At 38.1% G+C, this 13,188-nt stretch overlaps 2 protein-coding genes across 3 annotated transcripts in view; one reads left to right on the top strand and one right to left on the bottom strand.

Moving 5' to 3' along the window:
* The window catches only part of LOC111505991 (CUGBP Elav-like family member 1), a 901,046-nt gene that overhangs the window by 869,408 nt on the left and 18,450 nt on the right, over positions 1–13,188 (bottom strand). The gene's annotated exons all lie outside the window — the stretch shown is intronic.
* LOC141486084 (uncharacterized) lies at positions 3,818–5,162 on the top strand. Its single transcript, XM_074183795.1, has 2 exons — positions 3,818–3,945; positions 4,009–5,162. Exon 2 carries the CDS (start codon positions 4,013–4,015, stop codon positions 5,132–5,134), a length of 1,122 nt encoding a protein of 373 aa, XP_074039896.1. The 5' UTR covers positions 3,818–3,945; positions 4,009–4,012; the 3' UTR covers positions 5,135–5,162.

Here is a 13,188-nt window from a genome sequence, read left to right as displayed (position 1 = left end):
CATGTGTTCAATATGGGGAAGGTGTGAAAATTGTCAATACAGCTTTCAAGTGTCGAATTGTGAGCTACCGAGTGGACAGTGAAAACCACCACATGGATTACCCAACATTCTTCAATGAAATTAAGCAGAAAGTAGTGAAACTACTCGAAGAAGTGTTGGATATCCATAAATGCATGAAAGTGAACATGGAAGTGTTTGGGCGGTACAGTCTGCAAACTAAGGATCTTTCAGACATCAAATCATTTAATAGTCCCAATGAAGTAATTGATCAATCGAATGATTTGGATGTGGTTTATAGCAGTTTTGCAGATAGTTTAACTGTTAAAGCAGCGGAATTTCAAGATCGGGATTCAGGTATGTGATCTAGTCAAAATGTTGATGATGATGGACTTATAGAGAAAACCCATATTTTCAGGTTGGACCATTGAGAAAATTTTGTACTTGGAGGTGAATATCAACAAGTATAGCCCCTTCGGAGGGTCTTCATACATCAAATTGCCAAGGTTCATCGAATTGAAGAAAAGTGTGGTGAATGTTCTTAATCAAGATCAGTGCTGCTTTGCGTGGGCTGTGACTTCAGCTTTATACCCTGCCAGTCAGAAACTTAATGAAATTTCATCATATCCCCACTTCTCAACCGTCTTGAATGTAGCAGGTATGGAATTTCCAGTTAAGTTGAAAGATATTCCTAAGTTTGAGGTTATGAACGATTGCTCTATCAATGTTTATGGGTTGGAAAATGTTTTCAAAAATGGTAGAATTGAATATGAAGTTGTGGGTCCGTTACACTATTCTAAACGTAGATTAAATAGTCATGTTAATCTGTTGATTATTACAGATGATTCTGGTAATAGTCATTATTGTTGGATTAAGGATTTATCGAGACTAGTATCATCACAAATATCTGCCCGTGGTCATAAAAAGTATTTTTGTGATGGTTGTTTATTGTACTTTGATAATGAACGAACTTTATTGCGACATCAGTTGAATGATTGTAATCACATATCGACAACGACACCATCCACAAATTTCAGGGTTGATAAATTTGGTAAAAGGGTACCTGAGAATATTTTGAAATTTGAAAATATCGAGAAACAGTTGAGGGTTCCATTCGTTGTGTATGCTGATTTCGAATCTATTCTGAAACCAGTGCATACTAATGAGCCAAATCCTGCTAACTCTTATACAAATCGAACATATCTTCATGAACCATATGCTTTTTCTTACCTCATAAAGTGCTCTTTTGATGATTCTATATCTAAATTTGTACTATATAGAGGTGCTGATGCAGCTAAAGTGTTTGTGTCAAACTTGGAGGCTGATGTCACCAATATTTATCACAAATATTTGAAGAAAGTCATTCCAATGAGTCCATTGACTGATGAGGAAGAGCATGATTTCAATATTGCCGCCACATGTGGTATATGTGGAGAACCATTTGGTGATGGTGATATTAAGGTGCGTGACCACTGCCATCTAACGGGGAAAGAAAGAAATGGAGCTGCACATAGTATTTGTAACCTCAATTTCAAATTGCCCAACTTTATACCCATAATTTTTCATAATCTCAGTGGGTATGACTGTCATTTGTTCATAAAAGAGTTATGCACAAACAAAACAAAAGTTGATGTCATTGCTCAAACTAAAGAAAAGTATGTTTCCTTCACGAAACATATAATTATGGAGAGAATAGTAGATCACAATGGAGTGACGAAAAATAAGTTTTTGAAATTAAGGTTCATCGATAGTTTTAAATTTATGGCTGCTTCCCTTCAAGAGTTAGGTGACAATTTAGATGAAAAACATTTTGTGGAAACAAGAAAATATTTTCCGGAACAGGATAAATTCAAACTTATGAGGCAGAAAGGTGTTTTTCCGTACAGTTTTATCGATTCTTTAGATAAATTAAATTATTCTAGTATACCATCAAAGGTGGACTTTTATGATAAATTAAATGAAAAACATGTTTCTGATGAGGATTATGATAGAGTAAAGCAGGTATGGAACACATTCAATTGTCAAGATTTGGGTGAATATTCTGACATATACCTAAAATCTGATGTTCTACTGTTGTGCGATATTTTTGAAAATTTTAGAAATATGAGTTTAGATACATATAAATTGGATCCTGCTCACTATTTCACTTCTCCAGGTCTTTCTTGGGATGCTATGTTGAAGTATACGGGTGTCAACTTGGAATTATTAACTGATATCGATATGGTGCATTTTCTCCAAAACGGTATACGTGGTGGTGTAAGCCAGTGTTCGGAGAGAAAGCATATTGCAAACAATCAGTTTCTTCCAAATTATAATCCCGAAGAACCTTCATCTTTCATAATGTATTTGGATGCAACAAATCTGTATGGTCATAGCATGTCTCAATCATTACCTTTTGGTGGGTTCACTTGGTTGACCGCCAGTGAAATATGTCAGTTGGATATCAATAGTATTCCAGATGATAGCCCCCAAGGATACATACTTGAAGTAGATGTGCATTATCCTGTCGAGTTACACGATCTACATTCGGATTTACCATTTTTGGTTGAAAGTATTATACCACCTGGTTCAAAGTCCAAAATACCCAAACTTATTCCTAATTTGAATGATAAAAAGAAATATATCGTTCATTATAGGAATTTGAAACGAGCGGTCCGTAATGGTTTGATGGTGATGAAAACTCATAGAATTCTCAGATTCAATCAGTCACCGTGGCTGAAAAAATATATCGATTTAAATACAAATTTGAGAAATAAGGCTACCAATAAGTTTGAGAAGGGTTACTTCAAATTGAATATAAATTCCATATTTGGCAAAACGATGGAAAATGTAAACAATAGAAGAGACATTCGAATTGTCACACATTGGGAATCCATAAGAAGAGGTATGGGTGCCAATGCTTTGATAGCTCGTCCCAATTTCAAAACATTATCCATATTTTCGGAAGACTTTGTCGTCATACATATGGATAAAGTTAAGGTTTGTTATAATAAACCATTGTATTTGGGGTTCAGTATATTGGATATGTCGAAAACAGTCATTTATGATTTTTTCTATGATGTCATCAAAAAACATTACGGACCACAAGCTTCTCTTCTCTATACCGATACGGATTCTTTGATACTGAAAATAATGACGGATAATTTTTATAATTTTATGATTGCAAATGTTGACAAATTTGACACTTCTAAATATAGGTTGGGTAATAAATTCAATGTGCCAGTTAGCAAATCGGTGATTGGAAATATGAAGGATGAACTTCCGAGTGATCCCATCATCAGTTTCCATGGCACCGGTGCGAAAGCATATCATGTACAAAGTGTGTCTGATGAAATAAAGAAAGCAAAAGGTATTAAAAAATCCGTTATAAAAAATCAAATTTCAATTGAAGATTACATTAGGATTGTTGAAACAGGCGGTATAATATTTAGAAAGATGAATGTATTCAGGAGTGATTTACATGATATTTACACGTTGATGTGCAATAAAGTCGCGCTATCACATAATGATGATAAGCGATTCATCATTCCTAATACCACCAAGACATTACCTTGGGGCCACAACGATATTGAATTCTATCAGACAAGTTCCGAACAAAATTTAAGAATTCTTTTGAATGTACTGAAAGATGAAAACAGTATAAGTGACAAGAAATTAAATTTACTCATTGCCTTATTGGAAGAGCAATCGAGTAATTGAATTTTTTCACTCATTACCTGGTTTGTTCAACAAATTGTAAAATTCATACTTGTCGAATATTTCAAACGAATTATCCTACCCCACTTCCACCCCCACTCCCATTCCCACCCGAAGTGGTAGGGAGCATACGGCTATAAAACATGAGGAGGAGGCCACAGTTCATCATTCGATTGCAGTCTTCCTTCGAAAGAAGCAGCCAACCTGAGATACCTGCCAGCCAACTTAGTTGAAAATTCCAAGCAGCTTGATGTAAGTACACACTTCCATACTATTTATATTATATTGTCTAATATTTTCATTTTCTCTTTCTAGAATCATGTCTTTTCTGAGGAATGCTCTGATGACCCCGATTACCACTCTCAGTGAGAGACAGTTGGAGGATGTAGAGCGGAGGAGGGTGGTTGTCCTACAGGACATCATGGTACAACCACCAGCTGCAACACCAGCTGCAGCTCCCATTCCACCACCGGGGATGACTTCCACCCAGGAAGTGGCGGCTCCCATTCCACCACCGGGGATGACTTCCACCCAGGAAGTGGCGGCTCCTGACTTGAAGTTCTTTTTCGAGGACTTCAAACCAACCCCCGAGGAGGAGGAGATTGACCCCCCACCAACTTTGTCGACATTCAGTGGACCAACTTCTTCGTCAGCACCCCAAATTGAAGATTTACTGAATGTCTACAACCCGGACCTGGACGAGTCTCTGGCGGATTTATCGCATCTTCAAAGCTTCTTATCGCCCATCGAACCATTGTCCCCCATCGATTCAGGGGATGAGTTCGAGAAACCGGTGAAGAGGGCCAAGAAGATGAAGAAGTCCGCACCTGTGAAGAAGTCCGCACCTGTGAAGAAGTCCGCACCTGTGAAGGCATCCAAAGCCAAAGGTGGGAGGGGTGGTAAGTTGAGTGCTTTTCGCAAAAAGTGTGAAAAGAACTCACCTTACGGTGGTTGGCCTACAGCACCCCTTCCAGTGATGGAGGTGCAGAACTTGGTGGAAGTCGTCGCCCAGGTCCATCGGGATGCGTCACCCCCTCCAGCCACCCCCCAGGTCAATCGGAATGCGTCACCCCCTCCAGTCACCCCCCAGGTACGTGTTGAGCATTCCGAACAAGAGGTTGGCCCGGAAAATGTCCTTTCACAGACTGTGGTAGAGGGTAATAAACTCAAAGAGTCTATTACCTATGCACAGTCTGTGAAAAAGAGATATTTGAGGGAAAAGAAGGTTGTGGATGGTTCTGATTCCAGAAAAAGGGCCTTGATGGCGGATATTTCCACCATCGAGGCCCAGAAACTGGAATTAGAGAAGCGACTCTCTTTGCTTAGGGCGAAACTTCAAGAAGAAGATTCGCAACAAGGAAAGAGTTTGGCTTACATCCAAAAATATGGACCTCTTGTTCAGGAATGGGATGCCATGTGCCAGGGGTTCCTTAATACCTAACCCCTTTTGTAAATATATTTTTGTTTAGTTTAAGTTAGATGTATGTTTAGAATAAAAAAATTGTAATTTTAGGAATATAATAAAAACTTGCATGTTAATTTTAAGGTTATGAATGTTATGAATGAAAAAATAAAATAAGGAATATTGGAGTGCATATCTATTTTGGTTGTTGCACACAAAATACTGCGTGGTTGGGGCAGTATTTATTCCTTCATTCTAGTCATTTTCTAGTCACATGTAGTATATAGAATAAAATTAGTTAAATAGAATAATTGTATAGAATTTCCATCATTTGAAAGTGTGTGAATTGTAAAATAGTTATTTTTTCTAGAGAATAAATAAAGGTGATTCTAGTAATGCTCTGAGTATAATTCCAAAACCTTTTGACACTTCTCTCATCATTACTTCTCTCAACATTATTCAAACAAATTTCATTTATGTGAATGTGTAAAAATGAAATCATGAATCTAATGAATATTATATTGGATTTATTCCCCAATTCTCACATCAATACTTGAATAAATAACCTAGTGGGTCTTTATTTTTCACATATTCCCCTTCCCTTACTCTACCCCACTTTCTTCAAATCATATAAATAAGATTGTATTCTCAATATTCTTCAACTTGTTCGTTCATCATGAATCAAGCAACACCAATTATTCGGGAAGCTGATTCCACCAGTGAACCTCATTTTGCCCCACCAGAGAATTGGTCCTATGGTGACATTCAAGTTGCTGTAGTTGATTCAACATCTCCCGATGATGAATTCGATGGGTATTCAGATACAACAATAGAGCTGAATGAAGAACAAGATGTAACCTCAGACGAAGATGAGTTTGAACATGATGAATTTGCCAGCCCAGAACTTGTGGATCAACTGTGGCTTGAAGATCATCAAATCGCTCCACCAAATATCATCGTGGTGGTTGATTCTCCCGAACCTGACATCATCATTATAGATGATGATGATGATGATCAGGTAGGTTAGGTTAGGTTTTCCTCGGAGTGCACATAGTACCTGGTTGGTGCACACGGAATGCTGCGTGGGTGGGGCAGCATTCAACCTAACCACTCTATTTGGTAGTAGTGAAAAAAATAGGGCTATATCGGTACACCCTTGCGGTGAAACGTTAGTTGTTTCGCTATAAAATGAACTAATTAGAAAATGGAAACAGTTAATCATTATCTTTGAATATCTTTGGAACATTATTTCAATAATGTTGATAAAAATTCGTATCATAAAGAAATTTCAAGCAATGTATATTCGGATAAGTAACGAAGGGAAAGGTTGTATAGGCGATCGCGAAGCGATCGCTTCGCGATCGTGAAGCGATCGCTCAGCAGGCCGCTTCGCGGCCTGGGGCGCTCAACATCCGCCACTTGCATCCGGGGCGCGTTTTTTGCGACCCCCACCTCCCCCCCACTCCGCCTCCCACTATACCCCCTCCTGTGCAAGAGTATAAATGTAGAAGTTCCTCAATGTAATCTTCAGTTGAGTAGCTATCGTCAGCATGTCAACATACCAGGAAGCCGATTCCACGACCGGACCCCAGGCGGAAGAACCTACAGCGCCACTCCCGGATCTTCAGTTGGAGGATTCCGATATGGAGAATCCAGATATGGAGGCCGATTCAACCACCACGCCTCATCACCCTTCCACATCTTCGGTCCAGGTACTGCATGTGACCAGTACCGAAGACCACTCCGAAGACTCTTGCAGCTCGGATGATGATGATGACGATCTCTGGGACGACGACGCATTTGCGGAGGAAATGGCGTTTTCTGAGGGTTCGGTGATGTGGCAGTACTTCCCCCGACCCGATGACAGCGACGACGACGACGACTTGTAATCCTTTCCTTTTTTTTCCCTATTTTTTTCCCTATTTCACCCATCCTTTATCCTTCCTCGGAGTACACATTTTGTTTGGTTGGTGTACACGAGACACTGCGTGGTTGGGGCAGTGTCTACCTCCCTCTCTCCTTTCCACCTTTGAAATAAATATTCTGAATTACAATACCAATTACTCTTATTGACTACTCTGAATAAACACCCCTCGAATTTGAAATATTGTCTTATGAAAATTATATTTCCAAATCTTGACATGAATTCTGCAATTGTTCAGATAAGAGAGAGCTAGTATGTTATCAAACAGATTCAAATCCACTCGGACGCTTAAACAATCATTTTTCAATGTGATTTATTTTACAAAGATAAGATATTCAGAGAACTTACATATTCTATAACACATTTGTGCATACCTCATATGTATATGGATGTACATTTTAGAGGTATATCCATATATTACAAACTACTCTTCGTATGATTATGTGACACTCAAAATATTCTATTTCTTTGACTGAGTGATCAATCTTATTATTAGATATCTACACTTTGTTTGTAGCTCTGAAAAGAGCTGTATTTTTGTTGACCCGAAAGTCCACGGTAACTGCTCCGCAGATGGGGTGTTGTTGCAATCTCATTATGAGATATCTACTCTTTGTTTAAATAATGTAGCCCTGAAAAGGGCTGTTTTTTTTGTTGACCCGAAGGTCCACGGTTACATCTCCAGAGGTGGGGTGTTGTTACATATGATACAGACGGCTATTCTCCTAAAGTTGGTCAAAGGCCTATCACATGCTTTACACCATGTTTGCCCCATCTCCATGAAGCGGGCGGTGTAATGAATGTCGACGTGCTCATAATACCCTCCATTGTTATTCCGCACAGAATAAAAGCGGAAGCAACACCAACACAACTTCTCTATTTCACCGTCAATCGTTTTGATCCTGACATGGCTATCCGTTACACAATACAAATCTAACGGATCATCCAATGTCTCAGTGATATTCAACCACTCAACATTGCCAATAACTACTCCGCTGTCGTCAGTCTCGTGAGTCGAATCTGTTGCGATACCTTCATCTTCTTCTTCAACAAGACCTTCTTCATCATCATCATCAATGTCTAAATCCCCAACACCTTGCTCAATTGCCTCATCGTCTTCGATATTTAAGCCACCTTCTGCACCTTGCTCATTCACCTCATACTGCATATCTCCACCATCATTTTCTTCGTCAACACCCACTATCTGTCCAACGTCTTCAAACTCTTCCACCAGCTCATGGTTATTAATATCTCTCTGAGATAATAATGCTAACACAGCAGCTCTCTGGGCAGACATATTAATGTATTCTTGTGGTGATACTTGAATACTGACTGAAGTTTACAATCACTCACCGATTTTTATATGATTTTTGACAGTGGTGGTGGTAGCTCCCTCCACTCTACCCCCCACTCTTCACGGTACCTGTTTATAAGAGGGAAACATGGGAGCGTGAGAGTGTAGTTAAATTCATCGATTGAATATTTGTACATCTATCAGTGAATATGTCTTTCCCTAAAGAGTGGGATACAAAACCGACAATACGCGGCTTTCCAATCAAAATTGGCAAACATATAGTGTGTTACAACTGCCATGGGTATTGGCCTGAAACATATATCAACCCATGTACCGGCCTGTGTCGTAGATGTGTTGTGGCAAGGAATCCAGACCCACTTCGGAAGAGGATAAATGGTTCAACTCTAGAAGTAAGTGACTACCGCCAGCAGTGCAGAGAATGTTCGAAAGAGATTATGTGTAATAATATGGGCATTTCAAGGAATATATGCATAAATTGTGTAGCGACTTGCGATACATTAGTCCAGCGATGTCTACAATGTGGTGAATATAGTGTGGATTGTTGGAACAATTTATGCAGTGCTTGTAGAAATGATTGGCAATTGTGTGAGAATGTCGGCCAATTTCACCCCAACAGAGATGTCCACTTTCGAGAATGCTGGTGTCTAACCCATGAAGAGCGGATAGAGAGACGGAGGATTCATGGAAATCTTATGCTAACATACACATCTTGAAGTGATTTCAATATGTTGAATTTATGAAAAATAAAACCAATAGTTTACATATTACTTGCATCATTTCTAAGGTTATTATTCTATTTAGTTTTTAATAAATAAAACAATTTTAATACACTATTTTTTTATTTTTTATCTAATATTGAGTACAATCATGATAATGTCATTACACTAAAGAATTTTCATCGATCCATGAGTTGTGATCTTCAGAGAACCCCAGCCACTTTACATAGAGGCGATGTCCTTTTCTTTTTAAAACTCGCTCCACCAAATACGTATTGGGATCTTTCGTTTTATTCAACTCCAGCCCATAAAAACAGCCTTTGATTGGTTGCCCATTCACATCTTCTAATGCATAAGTTATAGGTTCTGTATTATTAACTTTCACAACTTTGAATATTTCAGCTGTAAAATTTGCTGTATAACCTTTATCGAATGCATTTTTATATTTGCTGATTCGAACACTATCCCCAATGTTAAACGTACTTTTTTTACGTTTCACATGTGAACTCTTAGATTCGGCATACATTGACAATTTAGTAGACTGTTTCACATCTGCAGGTTTCATACCAATCGTACGATGAACTTTGTTGTTATACTGACGAGTAATTCTAGGAAGAATGTTCAACCACTTGTAATGACCTTGAAGTGAAAACTCCTTATAAAGCCAACTCTTCAATGTTCTGATTACTCGTTCTGCAATTGCAGCTTTTTTTGTGCTGAATGTTGAGTAATGATTGATGTTGTGTTTCTTCATTAACGATGAGAATTTCGAATTATAGAACTCAGTACCATGATCAGATTGTAAATTTTTTGGAGTATATTTAGCATCTTTCAACACGCTTGCCATAGCTGCAGTAACTGAATCACCAGTTTTATTCTTCAACGGCCTTGACCATACAAACTTTGAATAACAGTTGATAACTATAAGGATGTATCTACATCCCTCATTTTCTTTAGAATATGGTTGCATTTCCATCAAATCCATCTGCCACAAGTCAGAAAAACCCTTTATTATTGTCTTCCGACGGGGGAAATTTCGACGCGCCGGCTTGTGTATTTCTTTCACAACCTGCCATTTTGCATTACTCATATTACTGCTCTAAGACTTCTTCAAGATGATAAAATTGAGGAATCACTTTTCTACTGTTCAGGTGCAAGTGTAACGATTGACTATTAAACTTCAATGACTCGCTCAGTAAAAGTATCAACAACTTAGCTATTACGTCAGTTCGCTTTTCCACATTATTCAATTGATCAGCTAATGCAGAAGTGATGAGTGCATTTTTGTCAATGATTATTTGCACCTCATTATGTTTTGAATCAATATGTTTTCCGATGTTACGTAGCGTTGATGCAATGAATTCTTGGAAATACTTCAGAGTTGTCTCATTGACTTTTCTAATGTGATCGTCAACATATCCTTTAGTAACAGAATCTTTACTGTCTACAGGTTCACCAACATTTTGAAACCGCTTATTCTGAATATCATAATCACCATTTGGTGTGAGAATGAATCCAACACCAGATCTTCCAACTATTGGTTTACTAACACCACCTCTTCTACGACCAAATTTATCAATTGTGGTATGCATAGTTAGATCGTTTGTGATCGACTGAGCCAGTTTCACATATCATGTTCATGATATTGCGGTCAATAGACTAATCCTTCTTCACGTAATTCCTCAATTATGGCTAATATTTCATTATCATGTCCGGTATGTCCAGCCAGTCGTGAACTCCAAAGTAGTCGAAGGCGATCAATCAATTCTTCGAGTTCATTCCAATAAACATAATCTGTATGCTTATTTCTGATATATTTTTTCTGGGTGGGTATTTTGATCATGCCAGCACCTTCTCTACTAGGGTTTCCATTGGATAATAATGGTAGGATTATTTCTCTATATTTCTTCCAATTATTCGATAGAAGACCTTGTTTTCTCTCATTGTATTTATATGCAGCCTTTGTTAATTTGAGTATATCACCATATGTGGTCATATCGGAAGAGGGGATATTTCTCGATGGTACTTTCATGAATATCAAGTTATATAGTTTTGGAGTGCCCTGATAAGAGCCAATAGTTTTACCATTTTTCATAAACACAATTTTCTCATCGATAAATTCCACATCAGCTACTCCCATTTGTGAATTTCCCGTTTCAGTGTTCATGTGTACTCCAAAGACTGTATCGTAAGAGGGATTTCCTGATAGTAACTTTTTTATATGCTTTTGTACTTCATCACCATCATCGAATACATTAGGTGATTGTGAATCTAAAGTTGTCAATTGAGAGGTTTGAAGATCCTTCGAGGAAGCCCCTTCAAATTTCGGTTTCCACTCACTTTCAATTATAGTTTTGGCTGTTAATGGTGTAGCAGGCTTTGTTTCCTGCATCACTTGATTCATTTGAGATGCTCCTTCAGTATTGGCAGATATTACTTTCAAAGGTGTTATTATTGGCTCATAGATCCTCTCGAGTGCTGATTGATCACCTAGACGACTACTTTTGATATAATTGAATTTCTTCCGAACGGCATCCGTTGCTTCAATTAACTTTCTTTTTAAACATATTTCATCATCATTTTTTCCCTCCATAATTCACTCCAAGAATTTGTATAATGAAGTGTTATCTCCACTATCTAGCACTCAAGTGATTCAATTCTTCAAGAACGTCAAGGATATATGAAAGCGTCGAATCCTTTTCGATAACGTCCATTTACCACTTCTCGATCCTTATCAATTACTAAAAATCCATATTTATCTTCCCAACATCTCGCACACATATCTTGAAATTGCTTATATGTTACATCTGGTGATACATGGTCGGAAAAAATATGATTGAGATTCATATCATCTTGTTTGAACATTACGATAAAATTTGCATTATCTCGTATCAATTGTTTCGGAACTCGTGAATATGTTTGGGCTAAATAGAAACAATCCACATTTTTATGACGACCCATACTGAAATATGATCGTATAACATCCTGTTTCTCGCACATAACATCATCAAAAATGAATATCGAATCAGGTTTGGCGTCTGAAGGCTCTACTATTTCACCTGCATTATTGGCAAAAGTGTAAAAACCCAACCCTTCGATTGGAGATAATACTTCACGTAAATACTCGTATTTAGGTTGATAAAGAGACTTTGAATAAAGATAAACATTTGCGAATCGTAATCCTAGAGGATGCGTTAGCAAAGAAATCATAACATTTGTCTTGCCACAGTTAGAAGGTCCAATAATCAGGCCGCGAATAGAAAGTGGAAGTAAAGATCCGTGACGTTGTTTGACACCGCTTCCCGATCCACCACCCACTTTTTCATCGAAATTATCGATGGAAAATTGCTGCTTCTGCTTCAATATGCGCATTGTATGACAGTTGGAGACTATATAAGCAGGGTTCCACATCGATTCCTTTATTTAAATAGGGGTTATGAGTCGATGCAGATCTACTGAATTGCATTCAAATAAAACTGGTAGAGGATTGATCAATTCCCTCATCAATAATCTACCATTTGAATTACACTTACCTGGCTATCAGTATTGCGGTCCGGGCACCAAATTGCAGAAAAGATTGTTGAGAGGTGATTCGGGTGTCAATCAGCTGGATTTTGCATGCAAAAAACACGATATTGCATATTCACAGAACCCTGATAATCTTGCAGCTAGACACATAGCGGATAAGGAGCTTGCAGAAAGTGCTTGGAATCGTGTCAAAGCAAAAGACGCTACTATTGGAGAAAAAGGAGCTGCTTGGCTAGTTACGAATATAATGAAAGGGAAACGCCGATTTGGTATGGGTTGTGACTCATCTCCCAAGCAGTCACACATTCCGAAGAAAAAGCGTTCTATTAAGAAAAAAAAAGTTAAAAAAATATTGAAAGCTTCTAAGGTGATAGCTTTTGGTTCTGGGATCGTTCAGAAAGTGCGTGATGTTCTACACAAAGCGGGTGGAAGTGAATTTGTTGTCAAAAATTCTAAAAGAGCAGCTGAAATTGCACTCAAAGCAGCACGCAAATATATGAGGGCTGCAGGTGGGAAAAAGAAAATTCGCACACCGCGAATCATACCGATTCCTTAAATTGGTGGAATACTACCACTCATTCCAATTTTTGCTGGTTTATCAGCACTAGGT

Source organism: Leptinotarsa decemlineata, unplaced genomic scaffold (assembly GCF_025532065.1).
Source record: "Leptinotarsa decemlineata unplaced genomic scaffold, Ldec_3_MD MMD2_tig00026345_RagTag_RagTag, whole genome shotgun sequence".
In the NCBI taxonomy this organism is placed as follows: Eukaryota; Metazoa; Arthropoda; class Insecta; order Coleoptera; family Chrysomelidae; genus Leptinotarsa; species Leptinotarsa decemlineata.
Note: the sequence above shows the minus strand (reverse complement) of the source record. Positions and strands in the feature narration are given on the sequence as shown.